Source organism: Sorex fumeus, unplaced genomic scaffold (genome assembly GCF_029834395.1).
Source record: "Sorex fumeus unplaced genomic scaffold, SorFum_2.1 ptg000006l, whole genome shotgun sequence".
Lineage (NCBI taxonomy): Eukaryota > Metazoa > Chordata > Mammalia > Eulipotyphla > Soricidae > Sorex > Sorex fumeus.
Genome location: NW_026606063.1, coordinates 58259993 through 58282525, shown reverse-complemented (window position 1 = coordinate 58282525; position 22533 = coordinate 58259993). Strand labels below are relative to the sequence as shown.

At 43.5% G+C, this 22533-nt stretch overlaps 1 protein-coding gene across 2 annotated transcripts in view; it reads left to right on the top strand.

Moving 5' to 3' along the window:
* Positions 1 to 14828, top strand: part of NPHP1 (nephrocystin 1) — a 57528-nt gene extending 42700 nt beyond the window's left edge. For both annotated transcript variants that reach the window (XM_056124383.1, XM_056124374.1), the window contains exons 17-20: positions 6766 to 6878; positions 8725 to 8798; positions 12676 to 12720; positions 14535 to 14828. In XM_056124383.1, the coding sequence (XP_055980358.1) occupies positions 6766 to 6878; positions 8725 to 8798; positions 12676 to 12720; positions 14535 to 14807 (505 nt within the window). In that variant the 3' untranslated portion in view covers positions 14808 to 14828. The remainder of the gene's footprint in view (positions 1 to 6765; positions 6879 to 8724; positions 8799 to 12675; positions 12721 to 14534) is intronic.
* Positions 14829 to 22533: the final 7705 nt, after the last annotated feature.

The following is a 22533-nucleotide window of genomic DNA, read 5'->3' as shown; positions in this document are numbered from 1 at the left end:
TGAACACTAAGAATGCATCAAGATGACTTTAAGACAGCTCTATGATCCCTGTAACCAGTCTGTGAAGTTCAGGACAGATATATCTGAGATCGGAATTTCAGCATAATCGGAGAAAGGTGATAACTGATTTTGTGTGCCAAATACTGTATATGAATATAAGTGTGATAAGAGAATCCACTTTAAAGTTTCTGGAGGTTTCTAGAAATGCAAGGGTTAGGGAGAAATCAAAAATACCTATCTGCAGTCCACGAAACCAGTTACCAGCAAGATTTATTTTCTTGGTTCCATATTGGGACCCCAAGTCTATTCCCTCTCTGGCCGTTTCTTCTAAAATTCTCCTGCAAAGTAAAATGAAGGATTAATTTATAAAAGTTGAAGTCTCTTAACTTTTGGTAGCTTTTCTTAGCGTAATGACAGAGATATTTCTTTCAAGGACTTTGAGTTTTTCCATATGCTCATTCTTCATGCTTGTGACAAAGTTTGTTTCTAAAAATAACATATAAAATGTATAAGTAGATGAATTCAAGAAAATTTATTTTAAGATTAAAAGAAATTTTAATTTATGCTCAATATATTACCAGTTCAATATTTAGTGTATCATGTATCAAGATTTTAATGTACTAATTTATTTAAAGATAATTCACTTGGGCAAGGTGGGGTTTGGGCCATATCTGGTAGTACTCAGGGCTTACTCTTGATGGTTCTCGGGGGACCATATTGGGCGCTGCAGTTGAACTTCGGCTAGCCTTGTGCAAAGCAAATGCCTCCCCACCGCATTCCTTGACTTTAAGATATGCTCTAAAGATATAATAATCAAACCCTAATAGTTGTAGGAAAGATGACACTCAGGCCAATGAAGTAGAATTGAGAGCCCAGAAATAAATCTTCAGATATATTGACAGTTAATCCATGACAAAGAATTAACTGGGTACATGAAGTGGAGTAAGAAAAGCTTCTTTAACAAATGGTGCTGAGAAAACTGGATGTCTACATGCAAAGAACTGAAACAGACTATTTTATACCATACCAAAAAAGCATTAAAAATGATTAAAGACCTTGAGATTCAACCAGAATTCATAAAATACATTGAAAAAAACTTAAGCAGAACTCTCTAGGATATGAACCTCATAGTTGACCTGACTTCATTGGCAAATAAAACAAAACAAAAAAATATACAAATGGGACTATATCAAACTAAAAAAGTTTTGCACGGTGAAAGTAATGGACTTAAATTAAAAAGACACCATAGTTAAAGGGAGGAAATATTTGCACATAGAAAGTATCTCATTTGGATATCAGATAAAGGACTAATAGGTGAGATATAAAAGGGGGATGGGGTGGGAAAGGAACCCTTATTGTCGGTGGGAATGTTTCTGGTTCAACCTCTAGAGAAAACAATGTGGACACTTCTCCAGTAAGAGCTTCCATGTGACCCAGCAGTTCCACTTCTTGGTATCCACTTCTAAAGTATAAAGACATTAACACCTCTGTTCATTGCAGCGCAAAGTACAATAGCCAGAATATAAATAAATGTAGAACAGGATGTAGAACAGTCTTAGGTAAACACAGCACGAACACTGAGAATGCATTAAGATGGCTTTAAGATAGCTCTATGGTCCCTGTAACCAGTCTGTGAAATCCAAAACAGATATATATGAGATCAGAATTTCATCATAATTGGAGAAAGGTGATTCCTGATTTTGCATATACAAAATATCCCACCAAAATGACAGATGAATGAAGAAGTTATGGCTTATATACACACACACAGGAATATGCAGGTGAAAGAAAAGATGAAGTCTTGCAGTTTACTGCAACTTGGATGGAATTATAGGATAACATGTTAAGCAAAATAATCAGAGGGGGGACAAATACCAGAGTTTTTAATAATATGTGGCATATAGAGAAAGAAAACAAGGGAATAGGCAATACAAATGGTTAAATCCTTACCAAGCACTGGGGGGAGAGGGTTGTGGGAAGAAAGACTGGACAAAAAGTAACTTGGTGGTGGAGGGTGGAGGGTACTTTGGTGATGGTCATGTGCAATAACTTTGTGCATCAAAACTGTAAATGTTAGCCCTGAGACTGGAGTGATAGTAGAGTGGGTTGAACATTTGCCTGGTATGCAGCCAACCCGATTTCAATCCCTGGCATCCCGTATGGTCCCCTGAGCACCACCAGGAGTGAATCTTGAGCACAGAGCCAGGAATAACCCTCAAGCATTTGTTTTGTGGCACAAAAACAAAAAAAGATAAATCCATAAACCTTATTTTTTAAAAAGAGAAAAAAAAGCAATTATAAAAGGGAAATACAAACCTGGAGAGCCTGAGAATACTCAAGATTCTTAGCTGGCATGACAGTTTTTTTTTTTAAGTTAATTCTGTTACTGTCATATTAACTAAACTACAATAAATATTAAAATAAGCTTTTAAAGAATATGTGGTTTGGTCACTGTTTCTTTTGAGGTGCAGAATCCTACAGAATGGGAAAGGATATTTGCCAAGTACACATCCGATAAGGGGTTAATATCAGGATATACAAAGTACTGGTTGAACTCCACAAAAAGAAAACATCCAACCCCATCAAAAAATGGTGCAATGAAATGAACAGAAACTTTCTCAAAGAAGAAATCCGAATGGGTAAAAGGCACATGAGAAAATGCTCCACATCATTAATCATCAGGGAGATGCAGATCAAAACCACAATGAGATATCACTTCACACCACAGAGACTGCCCCATATCCACAAGAACAAAAGCAACCGATGCTGGCGCGGATGTGGCGAGAAAGAGACACTCCTTCACTGTTGGTGGGAATGCTGACTGGTTCAGCCCTCTTGGAAAACAGTGTGGATGATTCTCAAAAAATTAGAAATTGAGCTCCCATTTGATCCAGCAATACCACTCCTGGGAATATATCCCAGAGAGGCAAAAAAGTATAGTCGAAGTGACATCTGCTATTGTTTGTTCATTGCAGCACTCTTTACAATAGCCAGAATCTGGAAAAAACCTGAGTGCCTGAGAACAGATGACTGGTTAAAGAAACTTTGGTACATTTACACAATGGAGTACTATGTAGCTGTGAGAAAAGACGAAGTCACGAAATTTACATACAAGTGGTACTACATGGAAAGTATCCTGTTAAGCGAAATGACTCAGAAAGAAAGGGATAGACATAGAAAGATTGCATTCATCTGGGGAACATAAAGTAACAAAATAGGAGACTAACACCCAAGAATGGCCGAGATTAGTACCAGGAATTTTACTCCATGGCTTGGAGGCCAGCCACACATGCTAGGGGAAAAGGCAGCTCAGATAGAGAAGGGAAAACCAAATAAAGGTTTTGGGAGGATCCTCCCAGGATGGGAAAAGCATGCTGAAAGTAGACTATAGACAAAACATGATTGTCACCCATTGCCTCTTTTGCAAACCACAACACCCAATAAGAGAGAGAGAACAAAAGGGAATGCCCTACCACAGAGGCAGGGGGGATGGGGGTGGGAGGGATACTGGGATCCGTGGTGTTGGGAAATGGGCACTGGTGGAGGGATGGGTATTTGATCATTGTATAATTGAAACCCAAGCACAAAAGTGTGTAAGTCTGCAACTGTACCTCATGATGTTCTCACTATTAAAAATTTTTAAAAAAAAAGAATATGTGGTTTTGGGGCTGAAGCCATGCACAGTGGATAGGGCATTTGCTTTGCACACAGCCGACCCAGGTTCAATTCCCAGCATCCCATATGGTCCCCCGAGCACTGCCAGGAGTAATTCCTTAGTGCAGAGCCAGGAGTAACCCCTATGCATCACCATGTGTGACCCCCCCCCCAAAATGTGTTTTCTTCTCCATGTTTGTGAACTTTATTGTTTTTTAGTTTTTCTTCTGATATTGATTTGTAGGTTGTTGGGTTTTTTTTCCATTATGATGAAAAGATATTTTGTAAGATTAGTCTTTCAAACTTATGAAGACTTGTATTGTCACCTAACACCTGATCTATCCTGAAGATGTGCACTTGAGAAAAATGTGTGCTCTCCTATAGCTCGGCAGAGGGTCCTGTGTGTTTTTTATTTAGAACTGTCTGACCACTTTACGGTGTCCTTCAACCCCCCTGTTTCCTTACTAACCTCCCTCTGGTTGTTCTGTTCCTTACTATATCAAAGTCTTCAGTTATTGTACATATCTACTTGTCTTTAGTTTTTTTAGTCAGTGCTTAATATATTTATGAGGTGTAATGTTTAGTACATAGATATTTATAGTTGTTATGTCATCTTTTTAATTGATCCATTGTCACTGTCACTGTCCTCCCGTTGTTCATCGATTTGCTCGAGCGGGCCCAGTAACATTTCCACTTTGAGACTTGTTGTTACTGTGTTTGGCATATTGAATACATCACGGGGAACTTGCCAGGCTCTGCCCTGCGGGCGAGATACTCTCAGTAGCTTGCCGGGCTCTCCGAGAGGGGCGGAGGAATCGAACTCGGGTCGGCCATGTTGGCTGCGTGCAAGGCAAACGCCTTACCCGCTGTGCTATCGCTCCAGCCCAATTGATCCATTATTATATAATATCTTTTTTTCTTAACATATTTTTGTTCAATATTTATTTTTTCTGATGTTAATATAGGAATACATTTATCTATTCTTTTGTTTTCAACATGAGTGCCTTAACTCGAAAGTAAATCGTTTTCAGATATAAAGTAATTGGATCCTGCTTGTTTTTTGGTGGGGGGGAATTTGCGACAAACCTAGCGGTACTCAGGCTTTCTCCTGACTCTGCACTCAAGGATCACTCATGGAGTGCTGGGATTGACCCAGGTCGGCCATGTACAAGGCTAGTGCCTTATTCACTGTACTATCATTCTCATCTCTGTGTCCAGCTTTTTAAGCCATTCATTCTCTCAATGTGTCTTCTGACTGGGGAATTGCATCCATTTACATTTAAAGGGAGTAGCTAGTGAAAGGCTTTCTCTTGTTTATTTCTCTTGTTTTCTCATATTGTTTTCTATGTGTCTAATAACTTTTTGTCCCTCATTTCTTCCTTTACTACATTCCATTATGGGCTGGAGCGATAGCACAGTGGTAGGGCGTTTGCCTTGCACGCAGCCAACATGGCTGACCCGAGTTCGATTCTTCCGCCCCTCTCGGAGAGCCCGGCAAGCTACCGAGAGGATCTTGCCCGCACGGCAGAGCCTGACAAGCTCCCCGTGACGTATTCGATATGCCAAACACAGTAACAACAAAGTCTCCAATGGAGACGTTTCTGGGCCCGCTCGAGCAAATCGACAAACAACGGGAGGGCCTTTACCTTTTTTACCTTTTACTACTTTCCATTGAGTTAAGTTGACCTTTTTCCTTTCTTTACTGCTTTCCATTGTTTACTTGTTTACTTGATTTATTTTCCTTTGGCAACACACTTTGATTCCAGTTTCATTTTCTATTGTATATATCTTGTTTTATTTTTGTAGCATTTTTCTTTGGAGTACAAGCAATATCCTAAATTAATAGCAATGTAATTAAACTGGTGCTAACGTCAATGTTGAATTTTGTGTCTTTTGAGCCTTCACCGGGTCCCAGCCACTTTATTCACTGTATCACTGTCATCCCGTTGTTCATCGATTTACTCGAGCAGGCACCAGTAATGTCTCCATTCGTCCCTGTCACGTGCTAGTGTAGCCTGATGGCATACTGGGGGCTCTTTCAGGGTCAGGGGAATGAGGACCATCATTGTTACTGTTTTTGGCATATTGAGTATGCCACGGGTAGCTTGCCAGGCTCTTTTGAGCCACTATATTAGCAGACCATATTCACCACATTTTTTATCTTTCTAGCAATCGTCCAAAATGTAGGTAACTATCTGCCCTTTACAAATTAGGAGAAAGAACTGCAAAGAGAATAGTTGACCCACAATCACAAAGCTAAGAAAGAAAGTCAGAACACTGTGCCTTTCTGCCACCCCTCCTGGTCTCAGCACCATGAGCAATGTGAACTCCCATCTCCTCTGCATTCAGCACGTCAGATGTGGTGGCCACATCGCTTTGTGAAAACTTGTAGCTGGTTAGTTTCTGTGTTTCCAGAACAGTTAGAAATTGATGGCTTTTTAAAAAAATTTAACAGTTAATGTGAGTATACATGCTAAAATGGAATTACAGGAATGTGAACAAAGAGTTCAGACTTGAAAATATACCCATAGGGAGAAGGCAGCTGGCATAGAAAAGGGATGACTAAGTCAATGATGGTTGGGGGGAATTGCTCGGGATGGGAGGACATGTACTGAAAGTAGATGGCCTCTATTATCTGTATTGCAAACCATAATGCCTTAAGTAGAGAGAGAGTACGAGTAAATCGTCTGCCATAGAGGCAGAGGGAGGGGTGAGGTGAGGGAGAGATACTGGGGACATTGGTGGTGGAAAATGTACACTGGTGGAGGAATGGGTGTTCGATCATTGTATGACTGAAACTCAAACATGGAAGCTTTGTAACTGTAGCTCACGGTGATTAATTTTTTTAAAAAATTAAACATTAAAAAAATTTTAAAGCCTAACTATTTAAAAAAAAAAAGAAGAAAATATACCCATAAAATTATATTATCTGAACTCAAGATCAGATAATGTGACCAACTTGGAATGGAAATTTACCTTAATGTTGTTAAACATTTTATTCCAATTAGCAGAACAAAAGCTTGAACCATTTATTAAAATCATAAGTGTGCATTTTTTAAACATAGTTTGTATTGCAGAGGTAATAATCAGTAATTTTTTCTTCTTTAATAGTCTGCTGCCAGAAACATTAATTGGAAATATGTGCTCCATTCATTTGCTCATATTCTATCGCCAAATTCTTGGAGATGTACTACTGAAAGAAAGGATGAGCATGCAGAATGCTGGTAAGGTCCTTGCAGTTGCCGATGTACAGTGACGCTTCGCTGTTTGCATTAAGTGTAGCCCACGGCAAACTATATCCTCTGAGGTTAAGTTGGGAATAAGATATTAAGCAAAGTAGCAATGGCAGTAATGACTTTAGATTAAAAGCGTTGTGTTGCATATCTATCCTGTGAGAATTCAGCTTCTATTTCGTTTGTACAATATACATATATTCATATTTTTAATTTCTGGAAACTTGCATCTTAACACTCACATACGAAGTTTCCTAATGTTTCTGAAAAGTCTAGTCTTTTTTCCATATGCTTAGTGTACATATCACTTTATCAGGAGGAGACCAAAATCATCCAAAATAACAGGTTCCTAATAGCCAAAGTTTGAATATCAATGGATTAGTTGAAAGTTCTAATTTAGATATGGGGTGCTCAGTATTTCTATATGATATTATTATTTTCGCAAGCTTTTGTAGGCTTGAATATTTTGTCCATTTGTTGACCAGGCTCTGTGTTGCTCAGAGTCTACTCCCAGCTCCTTGCAAGGTGCTGGGGACTGAACCTGTGCATCTTGCAGGTAAAGCATACACTCAGCCCACTGAGCTCTCCCTCCAACCCAGGAAGCTTGATATCTTTTTCAAGTAAAAATTTTAAAATCAGGAAGTGAATGCATAGCTAAAATTGCAGGGAGGTCTATGTTCTTGGAATTAAATTCCCAAAAGTTGTGATTGGGAGGGGTACATTTTTAAAAAATTCATTGTTATGAGTGCTTGCCAGGACTGTGCTAGACCTACGGATGAAGGGATAAGCCTAGTCATCTCCTAGAGAAGCAACCAGCCTCAAAGTAACATGGACAGTTCTTTTCAAGTTCTGAAATAATGTCAGCTGAAGGAAGACACAACAGGAACATACAATGGGAAGAACTAAATTTATGTGTAGAGTATGAAGGAAGAATTCTCTGCCTATTTGTATTATTTATGGTAAGACCTCAAGAGGAGTTACAGAGGGAGGAGGACCCTTCCTGAATGCAGGGATGTGTTTGTCTTAAGTCCAAAGGCAAGAAAACATGGCTGTGTTGGAGGGACTGATGTTGAAAGCAATCCATCAAGTCAGGAGCCTCATGAGATAGAGGAAGAGTTCAGTGATTAGAAAGAAATCTCCTCCAAGGATTTGCCACTTGGATAGGCCAATGGAAAGGGACCTCAAAATCTGGAACACAGACATTTTTCAAGAAGTAATTATAACTCTAAAGGAAAGGCAAGCCTTTAAGAGTCATTTATGTTTTAAATTGCTTTCAATGACTTGAAATACTTTATAAATGACATAATGTCTTAAAGAATGAAAAGCTTATTCATTTTCCTATAGATAAGAAGCTTACTCAGAACTTTTGGCTTCATCTGCACCTGGCCATCATGATAAACCCAATAAGGTCTAGAGAAAGGATTTCCCCCCCACTCTGCTAGGGAATGAGATTATAGAACCTACCTCTCTCACCATTTCAAAAGTGCCCATCTGGGGTCTGGAATCAGGCCTGAGCAGGGTTGTGAAAAAGACCTGGTGATCAGAACAAAAGTTTCTAGTCTTATTCTCTGTTCAGAACCCCTTTCCTCCCACCCTGAGCACTCTATCTCTTGGTACAGACTCGTTTCAGAATCTCCGGGGAGTATCGACTTAGGGGCAGAGGGGACGTTGAGGGGACAGCTCTGACCTCTCTTAGAGGCTACAGTGGATAGAATGCATTGTCAATAAATCATGTAGCACAATCATATTAATTATGCATAAGTTATTCTATGCCTACTGGCATGAAATGTTTTGGTTAAAGTCTGCATAAAGTTCTTCGTGTTCTTCTGTATTTCAGATCTAATCAGTAATCCTGTGTTAGCCACCTTCCCTAAGCTCCTGGAGCAGCCTGACATCATGGACGCGCTCAGGGTAGGTAGTGTGCACCAGGGTGGGAGGCTTGTGGGCTCAGAAGTGGTAAAACTAGCACAGGAGTCACATCTGCTCACACTGCTTTCTGGGAGGGTTGTCGCCTTCTTCAGATGATGTTTCCCAGTCTGTATTTATTGTCTAGCTAATTTGGTCTTACCTTTCCCTTCCTAATTAGCAGCACATATAGTTCCCCAAGCACTGCTAGGAGTGATCCCTGAGTACAGACCCAGAATTAAGCCCTGAGCACTACCAAAGGGGTGGGCCCCTCCCCTTATCCTCTTCCCCGCAAAAATAAAAGGAAGAAGACAGGTTATACTTATATCTTAACTATACTTAATGTAGTATGGTGGTCTTAGCCAGAGCAATTGAAAAATAAGCTAGATTAGGGATCCAAGTTAGGAAAGAAGTGAATATTACTCATAGATGATAAAATGGTAACAGAGAGAGGAACCTAAAGACTCCACTGAAAAGCTATGAGAAAGAATTGAATACAGAAGAGTGGCTGCTTACAAAGTTAGTCTACAAGAATCGATCGCATTTCTATGTGCACATTTTAAATGAAGGGAATGTTTAGAAAACAATCCCATTTGTAATTGTTCTAACAGATTAATATTTAGGAATAAATTTGGCAAAGAAGGTGAATGACCTGTGTAATGACAATTGTAGAGCGCTGTCAAAAAGCCATGAGAAAAGATGGAATTTTGCAGTTTGCTGCCAATTGGAAGGAATTTCAGAGTCTCATGTGAAGCAAAGTGAGTCAGAAACAAAGTAAAAGATAAATATATGCTGAGCTCCCTCTTAGGTGGAGAATAAAGAATGAATGTAAGGGATGAGACAGCATTTCTCAGCCAGGGACATCCGGCCCCTGGAGAGCCAGGGTACTCCAAGGGGGCACAGGTACATAGGAACCCCGGCAGGAGACCAGGATCCAGCTGGTAGGTCAGGGAGCTGCAGGACAGAAACAAGGTCAGAAGGGGACACAGTGGGGAGATGTGTGAGCAAAACTGGACTAGACAATCCCCAAGAAACTCCAAGACAGAGAATCTGGAACTAAGAGATCTAAAAGATCTGAGGAGGTAAAAGGGGAAGGGACCGTAGAGCACTGGGGGAGGGATCAGTGTGAGGTTCTGCAGGTATAAAAAGTGACTTCAAAAGTATTGTAAACTGTGATAGGTGGAAGTGATCACTCTGGACAAAAACTGTGCCCTGAAAATAGGTAAAGGGATATACATGATGACCTTTCACTATGGTATTGCAAACCATAGTGCCCAAAAGGTAGGAAACTTGGGTGAATGGGGGTGAGGGGAAGAGAGAGAGAGAAAGAGAGAGAGAGAGAAGAAAAGTATCTGCCCTAGAGGCAGGCTGTGGAGTGGAGGCAGTGGCAGGAGGGAAACTGGAGATGTAGTAGTGGGAAATATACACTGGTGAAGGGATGGATGTTGGAACATTGTATGACTGAAACCCAGTAGTGAACAACTTCGTAATTGTGTATCTCACCGTGATTCAATTTTTAAAAAATGTCTTATAAACTATGAGACCTCAATTTAAAATAAAAATTAAGAACTAAAAAAGACAAAAAAATATTTTAATGTGTTTATGAAACTACTTATAGACAGATTTTTAAATCTTGGGAGCTGGAGTGATAGTTCAGCGAGTAGGGCCTTGCTCACGGCCTACCCAGGCTCAATTCCTAGCATCCCGTATGGTCCTCTGAAAACCGCCAGGAGTAATTCCTGAGTGCAGAGCCAGGCATAACCTCTGAGTATTGTTGGGTGCGACCCCAAGAGCCAAAATGCCAAATAAATAAATAAACAAAAACAAAATATTTACTTGCAAAGCTATACTTCAATTTATCATATATTAACGGTCGGTATCTTTGTTGATATTTGTCAGTTTTCTGTTTGCATTCTATCCTTCCTTACACTTAGGTGGTAGTTTCTTATTCAGGCACTGTGTTTCTCCTGGCTGTACTCAGATCACTGGGCCCGACAGTTCAGTTCTAGGGACTGGCAATGTGACAGTGCTTGGGCCAGCAGTGTGGGAGCCATCGGCCCCCCCTTGCAGTGCTCAGAAACCTCCAGAGCTATGCCCAGCTGTGCTCAGGACGCCACGTGGTGCCAGAGAATGAATTCCAGGCTATGCGTGTCAAGCCATGCTCCTCTCATGCCTCTGTCTCTCACAGTCCATGTGACACAATCTGGGCTCTCCTGAGCAGTGCTGAGCAGGCCTGGGGACCACTTCTGGGGACACGCCACCAACCGGACCCGAGGGTCAAAGGCTGGGGCCTGCCACTGTGGTCTTCTTAGGCCATACAGTGTTTTGTTGATTTTATTGTGATTTGGGTTTTTTGTTTGTTTGTTTGGGTTTGGTTTGAGGACAACCCCCAGCAGTGCTCAGAGCTTACTCCTGGCTCTGTGCTCAGGAATCACTCCCAGCGAGGCTCTAAGGGATCATAGATGGTGCCAGGGATCATACACGGGTCAGCCATGTGCAAGGCAAGCATCCTACCTCTGGTCCCATGATTTTACTGTTAAATAAAATCTTTTTTTTTTTCATTAGTGAAACTCCATGAGGTACAGTTGTAGATTTACAATTTTTTGTGCTTGGGTTTCGATTATACAATGATCAAATACCCATCCCTCCACCAGTGCCCATTTTCCACCACCATGGATAATATCCCTCCCACCCCCATCCCTCCCATCCCACCCTGCCTCTGTGGCAGGGCGATCCCTTGTATTCTCTCTCTCCTTTTGGGTGTTGTGGTCTGCAAAAGAGGCTTTGAGTGGCAAACATGTTCAGTCCATAGTCTACTTTCAACATGCATCTCCCCTCCTGGGAGGATCCTCCAAACACCCTTTATTTGGTGCTCCCTTCTCTATCTGAGCTGCCCTTTCCCCTAGAATGCCCGGCTGGCCTCTAAGCTATGGAGTAATCCTCCTGGTGCTGATCTCAGCTATTCTTGGGTATTAATCTCATATTTTGTTACTTTATATCCCCCAGATGAATGCAATCTTTCTATGTCTATCCCTCTCTTTCTGACTCATTTCGCTTAGCATGATACTTTCCATGTTGTACCACTTGTATGTAAATTTCATGACTTCATCTTTTCTAACAGCTACATAGTACTCCATTGTGTAGATGTACCAAAGTTTCTTTAACCAGTCATCTGTTCTTGGGCATTCAGGTTTCTTCCAGTTTCTGGCTATTGTAAAGAGTGCTGCAATGAACAAACAAGTGCAGATGTCACTTCGACTACACATTTTTGCCTTTCTGGGGTATATTCCCAGGAGTGGAATTGCTGGGTCAAATGGGAGCTCAAGTCTTTTTAAGATTCTTCTTAAAATTCTTCTGGGTGTCTTTTTTCTTTTTAAAGCTTTTTTTTAAAAAAAAGATTAATTACCATAAGATACACAGTTTGAAATTGTTCAGGATTGGGTTTTCCTGCCACCAATGTTCCCAGTTTCCTTTCTGCCCACACCTTGCCTCCTCGCCCCGCTTCCTACCGCTACTGCTCTATTGTAGATACTTTTCTTCTCTGTCTTTCTGTCTGTCTGTCTGTCTGTCTGTCTGTCTCTCTCTCTCTCTCTCCCTCTCCCTCTCCCTCTCCCTCTCTCACTCTCACTCACACACTTGTGCTCTCACGCTGGCTCTTATTTTTCATTTAGGCATTCTGGTTTTCAGTATTGGGTTTTCACTGATAACAACCCACACATTGAGTCTGGTTCTGGCCCTAGCATTCATACCTATTCTCTTCTTTCATATAGCTTCTTACAGTGCTTAAATCTGGTCCCTAAGTGTAACAACAGTAAACTTATGGAAGTGTGGATAGAAACTTAGGGACGTTGAGAATAATTTACTATTTCTCTTTGTTTTATAGAGCTCGTGGGCAGAGAAGGAAATCACACTGAAACGGTCAGAGAAGGTAAAACGACTTGCCACACTGAGCTTCTTTACTGCCGAGCATTTTCTGGTGCTTCTGATATCCCCCTGTCAGCTGGTGCAGCCAGTCCTAATCCCATCCACAATGACGAAGTATCACTGTGCTTGATGTCCACATGCCTAGCTGGGGGTGTGTGTTCATTTCTTACTGTGAGAGAGAATCTTGGGACAGGAGAGAGAGTGCAGTGGGGAGGGTACTTGCCTTGTTCGCAGCCGACCCAGCACAACATAAGGTCCCCGAGCCTTGCCAGGAGTGATCCTTGAGCACAGTGAGAACTAAGTCCCCAAAATCGTTGTGTGTAACCTCCCAACACCCTCCCCCCAAAAAATGAGAGGTGGGGGCAGGGCAAGGAACCAGGCTCATTTCATTCGCTGTTTTATTTTATTGAGGGAACTTTTTTTCTTTTTCTTTTTTTGCTGTTTTTGGGTCACACCCGGTGATGCACAGGAATTACTCCGGTTCATGCACTCAGGAATTACTCCTAGCAGTGCTCGGGGGACCATATGGGATGCTGGGAATCGAACCTAGGCCAGCTGCGTGCAAGGCAAACGCCATACCCGCTGTGCTATTGTTCCAGCCCCTGAGGGAACTTTCTAATCCAAAGTCTTCTGCTTAACTAACAAAAGTCCCATATTAAAAAAATTTTTCCTTTAGCTCTCAAAGGGCATATTAAGTTAAAGAAGGGAAGTTGGCTGATTTGTAGGCTCAAAAGTTTGGGGTCACACTCAGATTCCCATGGAAGCCTGACCAGACAGAGCTTTGCCCTTTTCAGTGAATTGTAGTTTGGTCTGCTCCAGTCCAGATGGGGGGGTCTTTTTCCCGCTCAGGTTGTTTTCTGTCATGACCACGCAGCATGCTCGGCTGGCCAGTACGCACGCAGTGCGGCTACTTCTAGGTCTCTGTCTCCCACTGCCTTGCTGCTGACTCCCCCCGCAGCCTCGGGCTGGTGGCTCACTGAGAGGGTCCGCGCTGCACTTGGCCTGGTTCTCTGTGGCAGCCTGGCGGCGTCCTTGGGCGTCCTCCTCACTGGAGTTCCAAGGAACACCTGCTGCCCCTCTCGTCTGATTGCTCTCCGGGTGCTGCAGTCAGCTGTGTGCAGTGGAGTGGGCCTGGCTGACTGTGTATTGCACTTGAGGGCTGTTTACCTGGAGCCTCTATCCCCAGAATTAAACTCCCCACTTTGGGTCCCCTTGATGGAATGAGACACCCCACAGAGGAGCCTAAGAGATCCTCTGTTCGAAGGAGCCGTAGGATCCCACAGGAGAGCAGCTTGTCTAGTTCTCAGGGACTCGTGCATGTTTTTCCTTCCAGGTTGTGCTTTCCTGCCGCATCCCAGTTCCCAGCCTAGTGCTTATCAGATACGCGTGCTGCTCCCCCTGTACCCAGAGTTCCTAGCATTCACTGCTTTCAAAGCAGTGATGCAGGGCTGGGCCCAGGTTCAAGCATGGAGTCCAGGCCTTGCATATGAGGCCCTGAATCTGAGCCCAGCACCGCGGGCCTGGCGCCGCCTCCCACCACTCAGCACGGCCCTGGCCCCCAGGTGTCACTAGGAGAGATCTCTACACTTAAAAATAATAACAATTTTTTTTAAATCCCTCAACTCTGAGTCATACCTGGCCGTGCTCGGGGCTTATTCCTGACTCTGTGCTCAAGGATCACTCCTGGCAGGGCTTGGGGGGCCTTATGTGGTGCTGGGGATCAACCACCTGCTGTGCCATTTCTCTAGCCCCTCAGCTCTTTCCCGCAGCCCTGCTGCAGCTCCCTTGGTAATTCTTTGTGGTGGTGTGCTTTCCCAGAGAGACAAGGAGTTCCTGAAGGCAGCGTTTGTCCTGGTTTACCACGACTGTGTGCTCCCGCTTCTCCATTCCACACTCCTGCCCCCGTTCCGGTGGGCTGAGGAGGAGACTGAGGTGGCGCGCTGGAAAGTGATTGCTGACTTCCTCAAGCGAAATCAAGAAAACCAGGGTGCCCTCCAAGCTCTGCTGTCACCAGATGGGACCCATGAGCCCTTTGACATGTCCGAACAGACCTATGACTTCTTGGGCGAAATAAGAAAGAACATAGCCTAATGGAGGAGGCCTGCCAGGACCTGAGCCAAATGGCAGAGCTGCAGGTGACGTCACCCAGGATTAGGTCCAACTCCTCTTCGTGCGGATCACATTCTATAGAAAATTACAATTGTTCCACTATTTGAAGGCCATGGAACCCTAAAATAAAGTTTATAAGGAATACTTTATACCTAAACATAGAGACTTTTTTTTTCCAAAAAACAACACTAACAACTTTGATCAAGAAAGTAAATCCACAGTCCCCAGAATGGAAGATATTTACAACTCAAATCCAAGAAGTCTAGTACCCAGAATATATTAGCATGTGATTATTGATAATAAATTTTATGTTTGAAATGAAGGGAATATCAGAGTAACCTATTTGAAAAGGTTATTATTAATCTACTACTTGAAGTTTTTCCTAATTATCGCTTCTCGGCCTTTTGGCTAAGATCAAGTGAAGTTTTTCCTAATTATATATAAAAGAAAATGTTATTTTTCTCTTTAAAAATCTATGTAAGAGCTCATTCAAAAATAATAATAATGAGCAGACTTTCAGGGTTTGGGGCGTTGTCTTATCCCTATGTTGAAGGACAAAGGTTCTGTTATATTTCAAACTGTGACTTCTGGGAAGTGGTCTCAGGGCATCTGTATCATATTATTTTTATCAAAGAACATTGTTGATACAGTAGACATTGCAGCATGCCTGCTGGTGTGTGTGTGTGTGTGTGTGTGTGTGTGTGTGTGTGTGCTCAATTACTTGGATTACTCCTCACACCTACCATAGGAGGAGAATATCCTTATGTCCTCTATTACTGCTGAAGAAACGAGCCAGGCAGATAAGATTGCCTAAGCTTGCCACAGGTGGTGGTAGGGAGTGGGTGGCTAGGACAGAGAAGGGACCACTATGACAATGAGAGTTGGAAACGATCACTCTGAACAAGAATTGAGTGCTGAAAGGAGGTAAAGGGACAAACATGATTTCAGTACCTGTATTGCAGACCATAATGCCCAAAAGGGGAGGTGCGGGGGTGGGGGGGCAGATGGGAGAGAGGAAGGGAGGAAGAGAGAGAGAGAGAGAGAAAGAGAGAGAGAGAGAGAGAATGAGGCGGGAGAGGGGGGCAGGAGGGAAACCAGGGACATTATCCAGGGAAATGTATATGGGTGAAAGTACCAGTGATGGAGCATTGTATCATGTTCAACTTTGTAACTGCGTATCTCACAGTGATTCGATTAAAAAAATCTATATGAAAGATTGACCTAGTAAATGGCTCAGCACTTGCCTTGCACACAGCAATCCTGGTTCAATTCCACACACCCCCTGATGAGCACTGCTAAGAGTTAACCCTAAGCACAGAGCCAGGAGTTAGCCCTGAGCACTGCCAGGTGTAGTCTAAACACACCCAAAATGGAAAGAATTGCATGTTAAAATACAACATGAGAAGGCTCACTGAAGAAAAACATAATTTGAAAAGGACTTAACCTAGATTAGGGCTTCTGAAACTTTTTCCACTTGCAATCATATTTGCCCAAGAAGTTTTTATGGAACACAGATTTATAGGTACACAAATAGGTACACACTCAAACATATTCTGTAAACACAGAGAAATTAATTTTTAATTTATTTTGTGATTTGTGGGGGCACGCTCAGCAATGCTCAGGCTACTCTCAGCTCTCTGCTCAGACAGGGTCAACCCCAGCTGTGCTCAGTGGACCATGCAGTACTGGGAATGGAACCCAAACCTCCTTTGTGCAAAGCATGCACTCAGCCATAGATCCATCTCTGGTTCCAAGAAGTTAATTTCAGAACAATTTTGAAGAGTTTTTGCAAGCCTCACATCAGTTATATAACCCCAGATGCTTCACAGCCCACAGTTCAAGAAGCTAGAACCTAGACCTTCAGTACCAATTGAGGCTACCTCGGGGCGGGATGATGTTCATTATGTTGTGAAACTCCCGGACAACATCTTAGGTCCCCTCACTTAAACCTGGGCCTTCATGGCTAAGCGGGCACAATGAGGAGGGTTCCCAGCCACAGCGCCTTGAGAGAACTCCCAGAGTTCCGCCCTACATGTTGCCTACATGTTGCCCTCTGCTCTCGGCTGCTCCCAGAAGTAAATGTCCAACACCTCCACTGTGAGGAGGCCACCTGTTCCCAGGAGTGTCTCCCTTACTCTAGGATCAAAGCTCACCCAGTCACCCCACCTGACACAGTGAGAAAGGGTTTCAACCTTCCAGAACAGAGGTATGAGAATTCCATCACTTGTTGCATCCTTGTGGCCCCTGCAACGCCTTTTGAGGGGCATCAATCTGGCAACCATGAAGTCATTTTCCTGCAGAATCTTCCATTGCTAAGTTTCACCTTCCTAGTTTAAAAAAAAAAATTCAGCTTGTTAGCCCTATAAGCCAGGGGTGTGGCATTTTGAATGAAAGAAAATAATGTCGTGAATTCCTTTCCAAGGAAGGGGCAGAGTTTTCTTTCCAGTGTGTTTTCCCAGCTTTTGTTTCTATGTTCAGAAATGTGTCATCATTGACGAATGCCAACAGCTTTGCAGTTTCTGACCCAAGAGAAAAAAACGAAGAACACAGAGTAAACAGTTTGAGTAGCGCTGAAGTCAAAAAGGTGAGGTGACACAAGGCAGTTAGTCTCAGAGAAAGAGACAGCCGTTGCTGCGGAGAGGCTGTGGAGAAGCCACATCTCCCTTCAGTGGGACCTTTCCTTTAAACAATGGAACCTCGCTGGCTGTCAGAATGCTACTTTTTAGCTTCCAAAACAGGAAGAGGTTGTCAGGGAGCCAAAAGCATCCTGGAAATGAGTCCGGGGGCCAGCGTGGAGTGTGACTTGGCAATGCGCAGACTTGGCTGTGAGAATGAGGGTTGGGAGTAGGAGAGCAGCAGTGAGCGACCAGAGGCCTCCGCAGAGGGTCCTGGGAATCAATCAGGTGGGCCCCCCGACATCAGAGGTGGGCATGAGGCCAGGGCGGGCTCTCTATTGCACCCCTAGACCACAGGCCCGCCCTCATGGCTGAGTGCCCTGCCCAGCAGGTCTGCCACAGGTGAGGAATGCTTCCACTCCCCGTGCTCCTCCCTGTGTGTTATGAGATGGCAAAGGCAAAAGACGTGTGTTTCAGACCAGGTCCTGTCTCTGGTGGTGTTATGGTCTAATGCGTTAACACAGAACAACTCACAAGGAAGCAGTTAAAAACATAGTATCACCCACAAACTGAGCAGGTTCAACTTGCCAACCTGGTAGCATCTAGGCAGCCCATGAGTTTAACAAGGGAGGGAGCCCCCACCCGCCGGTGTCCATGTGTGCATGTCAGAGTACCCTGTGTGTGAACTGGCTTCACTTCCTTGCGTGAGGTTTCAGTGGGGAGGTTTCCTGGGGGTATAGAGTGATAGAACTAGGAATCATCTCATGGCTTGGTGCTGTTTGGAACTTCCCATCCATTCTTTCACTCAGGGAGCAGGTTCATTAAGCTTGTACTATACCCCAGGCTCAGAGGACACACTGGGGGGGTCACCCTGATACGTGCCCTGGGAGGTAGATGGCTGGTAGTCACGATGAAAGACCCATGACAAAGGTTGCAGGTGACCAGAGTATCTCTGGTTTTGTGTCTTAGTTGTCATTTCCTGGAAACCCCAGCACACTGAGGCCTAGGTGTGACCAACACTGTAACTGGCACGAAATAAGGGCGGGGCAGGTCTTCCTTCCTCCCTGAGCCTGCCCTCTCCCAGGTCCAGTCTCCGACACTTGGCTGTTATCACTCTCTGAAACTCAGGAGCACATCGGACCCACAACCTAGTATTGCTGGCTATCTGAACTCCCGGAGGTGGGACTGCAGTCAACAGATGGGTGGGGACAGGGAGGGACAGGCGGAGAGAGAGAATGGTCAGGAAGGGCCGTGCCACCTGAAACAGGAAGCTGAAGCTGGTGGGGCTCAGTGGCTCCAGGCTGGCTGACATGGGGCAAGGGCAGTCAGGTCTGTGAGCTGCAGTGTGAAACGAAACTATCCATGGAGGCGGTTTCCACCCTGGCATCCTTCTGCATGGCTTCTGTGTAGTCAGTTTCTGGAGGCAGACTGGACCTTCACCTGCTTGTTTGGGGCTGACTTTACTAGCAGCAATCAATCCGTGCAGAACTTTGTCCTTTCCAAGAGGCCACTTTAGGGGTATCATGATACGGAATCTGTGCTTTATGGGGCCTTCTCCAAGGCAGATATTCTGGAGGACCCAAATTGCGTCCATTGAGTCTTTCCTATTTCCTGGCAGTTAGCTGACCTTTGACCTTTAAGCATTCTGCCCATACCCCACAGTCACTGGAACTGGCTCTTGGCCACCTGAGTGTTAGGCTGTATTAACTTCCCAGGCCTGGGCCCTTGTCTGTGTGGGTTCCAGCTTTCCTGTGCGTGAGTTGATGTTCCTATGATTTGTACAGACAGTAGCTACAATCCAACCATCCGTACTAATGTCAGGGGTGAACTGGGTCATTGTCACAGTCATCTGCTGCTTTTGCTGCCCCACAACTTTATACTTTTCTCCCAAAGTTCCTCATTCTTATACCAATCCCAGTTCCAGGAGCAGGTTCTGATTTGGCTCAGGCTAATCAGTATGGTCTGGGGATGGTGTGGAAATGGGGAAATACTGGGAGATTTCTCTTCTGATTTAACTCTTCCTCCCTTGCTCATTGTGGTGGGAAATGTAAGGTGGGTGTGGGTGGCACTGCAATTCTTGGCACTTGCTTTCCAAAAGGGAGAGCTTAGAGCTGTGTGGCTGTGGGCATGAGCATAGCACAGAGAAATGGAGAACAACTTTAACTATAGTGATAGACTGGAGTGCCAGGGATCTACTCCTGGAGAACAGTGTTTTGGTCACTGGATCAAGCCTTACCTGAAGCCAACATTTTCTCTAAACTTCTCACATACCTGAAGTCAGAAGTCAGACCTTCCTTCCTTCAAAGACTGTTGCCATGGTTGCCATGGGAAGAATCCCAATGACTACAGTGGGCTGTCTCCCCCACCTCCAGTTATCCCCAAGCATCTCCAATCTTGTCCCAACCTGCCCCCTAATCCATAGGGAAAATTGCATAAAGCAGTGTAGTGCTGAGGCGAGAATTTGAGGAAGAGTTCAAAAAGCCGCCACATTGGGGCTGGAACAATAGCACAGTGAGTAGGGCGTTTGCCTTGCACACAACCAACCCGGGTTCGATTCCCACATCCCATAAGGTCCCCTGAGCACCACCAGGGGTAATTCCTGAGTGCAGAGACAGGAGTACCTCCTGTGCATCGCCAGGTGTGTGACCTAAAAAGCAAAAAAAAAAAAAAGCAGCCACAACAGTTTTCTGCAAAATCTTTATGACAGGGTCTTGCTTGAGTCAGAAGTGTTTATAGAAGGCCTCCCATGTACTAGGCAATATTCAAAACAAACCAGGATCCTGCTTTTTGATGCCAACATCCCAGGGAGGGGCAGGGGGTGGAGACAAACAAGGGGCAAATGAGAAGATAAGCCAAAAGAGTATTAGGGAGTGATGAGTGCTAGTTAGAGACACAAACAGGCTGGTGTGCTCTCAGGTCTGCTCAAGTGGAAAGATACATTCCATCCCTCCTGTCACTGAAAGCAGCCCATAGCCGGGGCATAGGCACCACAGAATCAGACAGCAAACAGGCTGGAGATGATCTGATGATTTGAGAACGAAACCCGGACTAACAGTTCTGCCCAAGCGCTGGTGAGTTTCCCGCCCACTTCCTCTGGTATCTCTGGGCCTGGACTCAGCAAGAAAGTAGGGGCTGTAGAGTGCAGGAGAGAGACAGAATCCATCTCCAGAGAAGCTTTTTATTTCTGGCCTGAGGTCGGGAAAGTGCACCTTCAGGGTAGAAGAAGAAGAAAGCCCCTGTTCCTTTGTGTACCTTTCCCTATTCTTTCTTGTGTCCCTGCCATGTAAATATAGCCATAGTGGTTGCAGAGACAGTGGCCCCTACACAGGGGACTGGAACTCTGAAGGAATGTAGCATGCCCCTCTCTCTCTCTCTCTCTCTCTCTCTCTCTCTCTCTCTCTCTCTCTCTCTCCTCTCATCCACCTATTCTTATGTATATATACATACACATAATATTATATATATATAATATCATTTACCTTGATCTCAATCTTTCTATCTCTATCTTGCTTTTGGACACAGCAGAGCAGGGCAACTAGAATTTGATTCTTTAGCTTAGGTCTAAGATGATTGTGGAGGGGCAGGGGCTTCTGGGAACTGGAAACAAGAGATCATGGGCAGGATGGAGCCAAAGAAATTGATCCTATGAAATAGCATATGAATTCCTGAGCTCATACCAAAGCTGACCCTATACAGCCTATCAAAGAACTTTAGAGTAGAATACATGCAGGAGATTGCAATCACACTGGGGTCTTACAACTGAACTGGCACTGCGGTGGCTGTGAACTTGCAACCCAAATTGAACCAACCAGGCTGCCTGCTGAAACAAAGCAGAAGCCTACCCTTCCCACAGGATTTAAAGGAGACCTCCATCATCCCCTAACATGACGTTCTAAAGGTCCAGGATGCAATCCACAATGAGTTGATATTTGAAGACATTGGAAAAATCTTGACATGTCTGGAGGGGAAAAGATAAGAAAAGAACAAGATGCAACATTTGAGATGACATAGTTGTTGGAAATGAGACATGAAAGCAGTGATTATAATTAAACTCATAGAAGTCATTCCTTTGAAATTAATGAATTAATGGAAAGATCTCCAGTCTCACTAGAGAAACAGATTGCACTAAAATGAATGGAAATGAAGTTTTAGAAACGAAAAAACACCCAAAATGAAGAGATTTGTTGTGTGGATTCAACAACAGGTTATAGAAGACAGATTTACTAGATTGTTCAAAAGAGCAATAAAAAACAATGCAAGTTATGCAACTGACCAACAGAGAAAAATAGATTGAAAAAATAACCCGAGTTATCAGGCACCTTAGAATAATACAAAATAATCTTGTCATAAAAATATCAATAGGAGGGGAGAAAGAGTACAGTATAGGAAAAAATTCTATGCAGCTGTAAGGGAAGATGAAATCTTGCAGTTTGCTGCAATTTGGATGGAACTGGAGGGCATCATGCTATCTGTTAAGTCCTAAGGAGGATATACCTGACATGTAGAGCCAGAAAAGTCCTTGGGGAAAAGAAGATGGGAGGCATCACTTTTCAACTTCAAAGAATACTACAGAGTGGTCGTAATCAAAAAAGTTTGGTACTAAAATAAAGATAGGCACTCAGATCAATAGAACAGAATTGAAAATCCAGACTCGGTTATATGCTAAGTTAGTCTTCAATAAAGGATCAAAAATATCAAGTGGATCAAGGAGAGCCTCTTCAATAAGTGGTGCTGAACTCAGACCTCTTTCTAGCACCATGCACAAGTCAAATCAAAATGGATTAAAGACCTTGATATCAGACCTTAATCCATAAAGTACATAGAGGAAAACATAGGTGTAACTCTCCATGACACTGAAATAAAGAGGCATCTTTAAGGATGAAGGGTCACTTATCAAACAAATAGAAGCAAATATAAATAAATAGGACTACATTAAACTTCTGTATCTCAAAGAAAACGGTGACCAGAATACAAAGACAGCCCACAGACTGAGAGAAATTATTTGCCCACCACTCATTTGATAAATATCCAAGACATATAAACACTGATAGAAGTTTACAAGAAAAAGAAATTAAAAAATTGGGAGAAGAGAT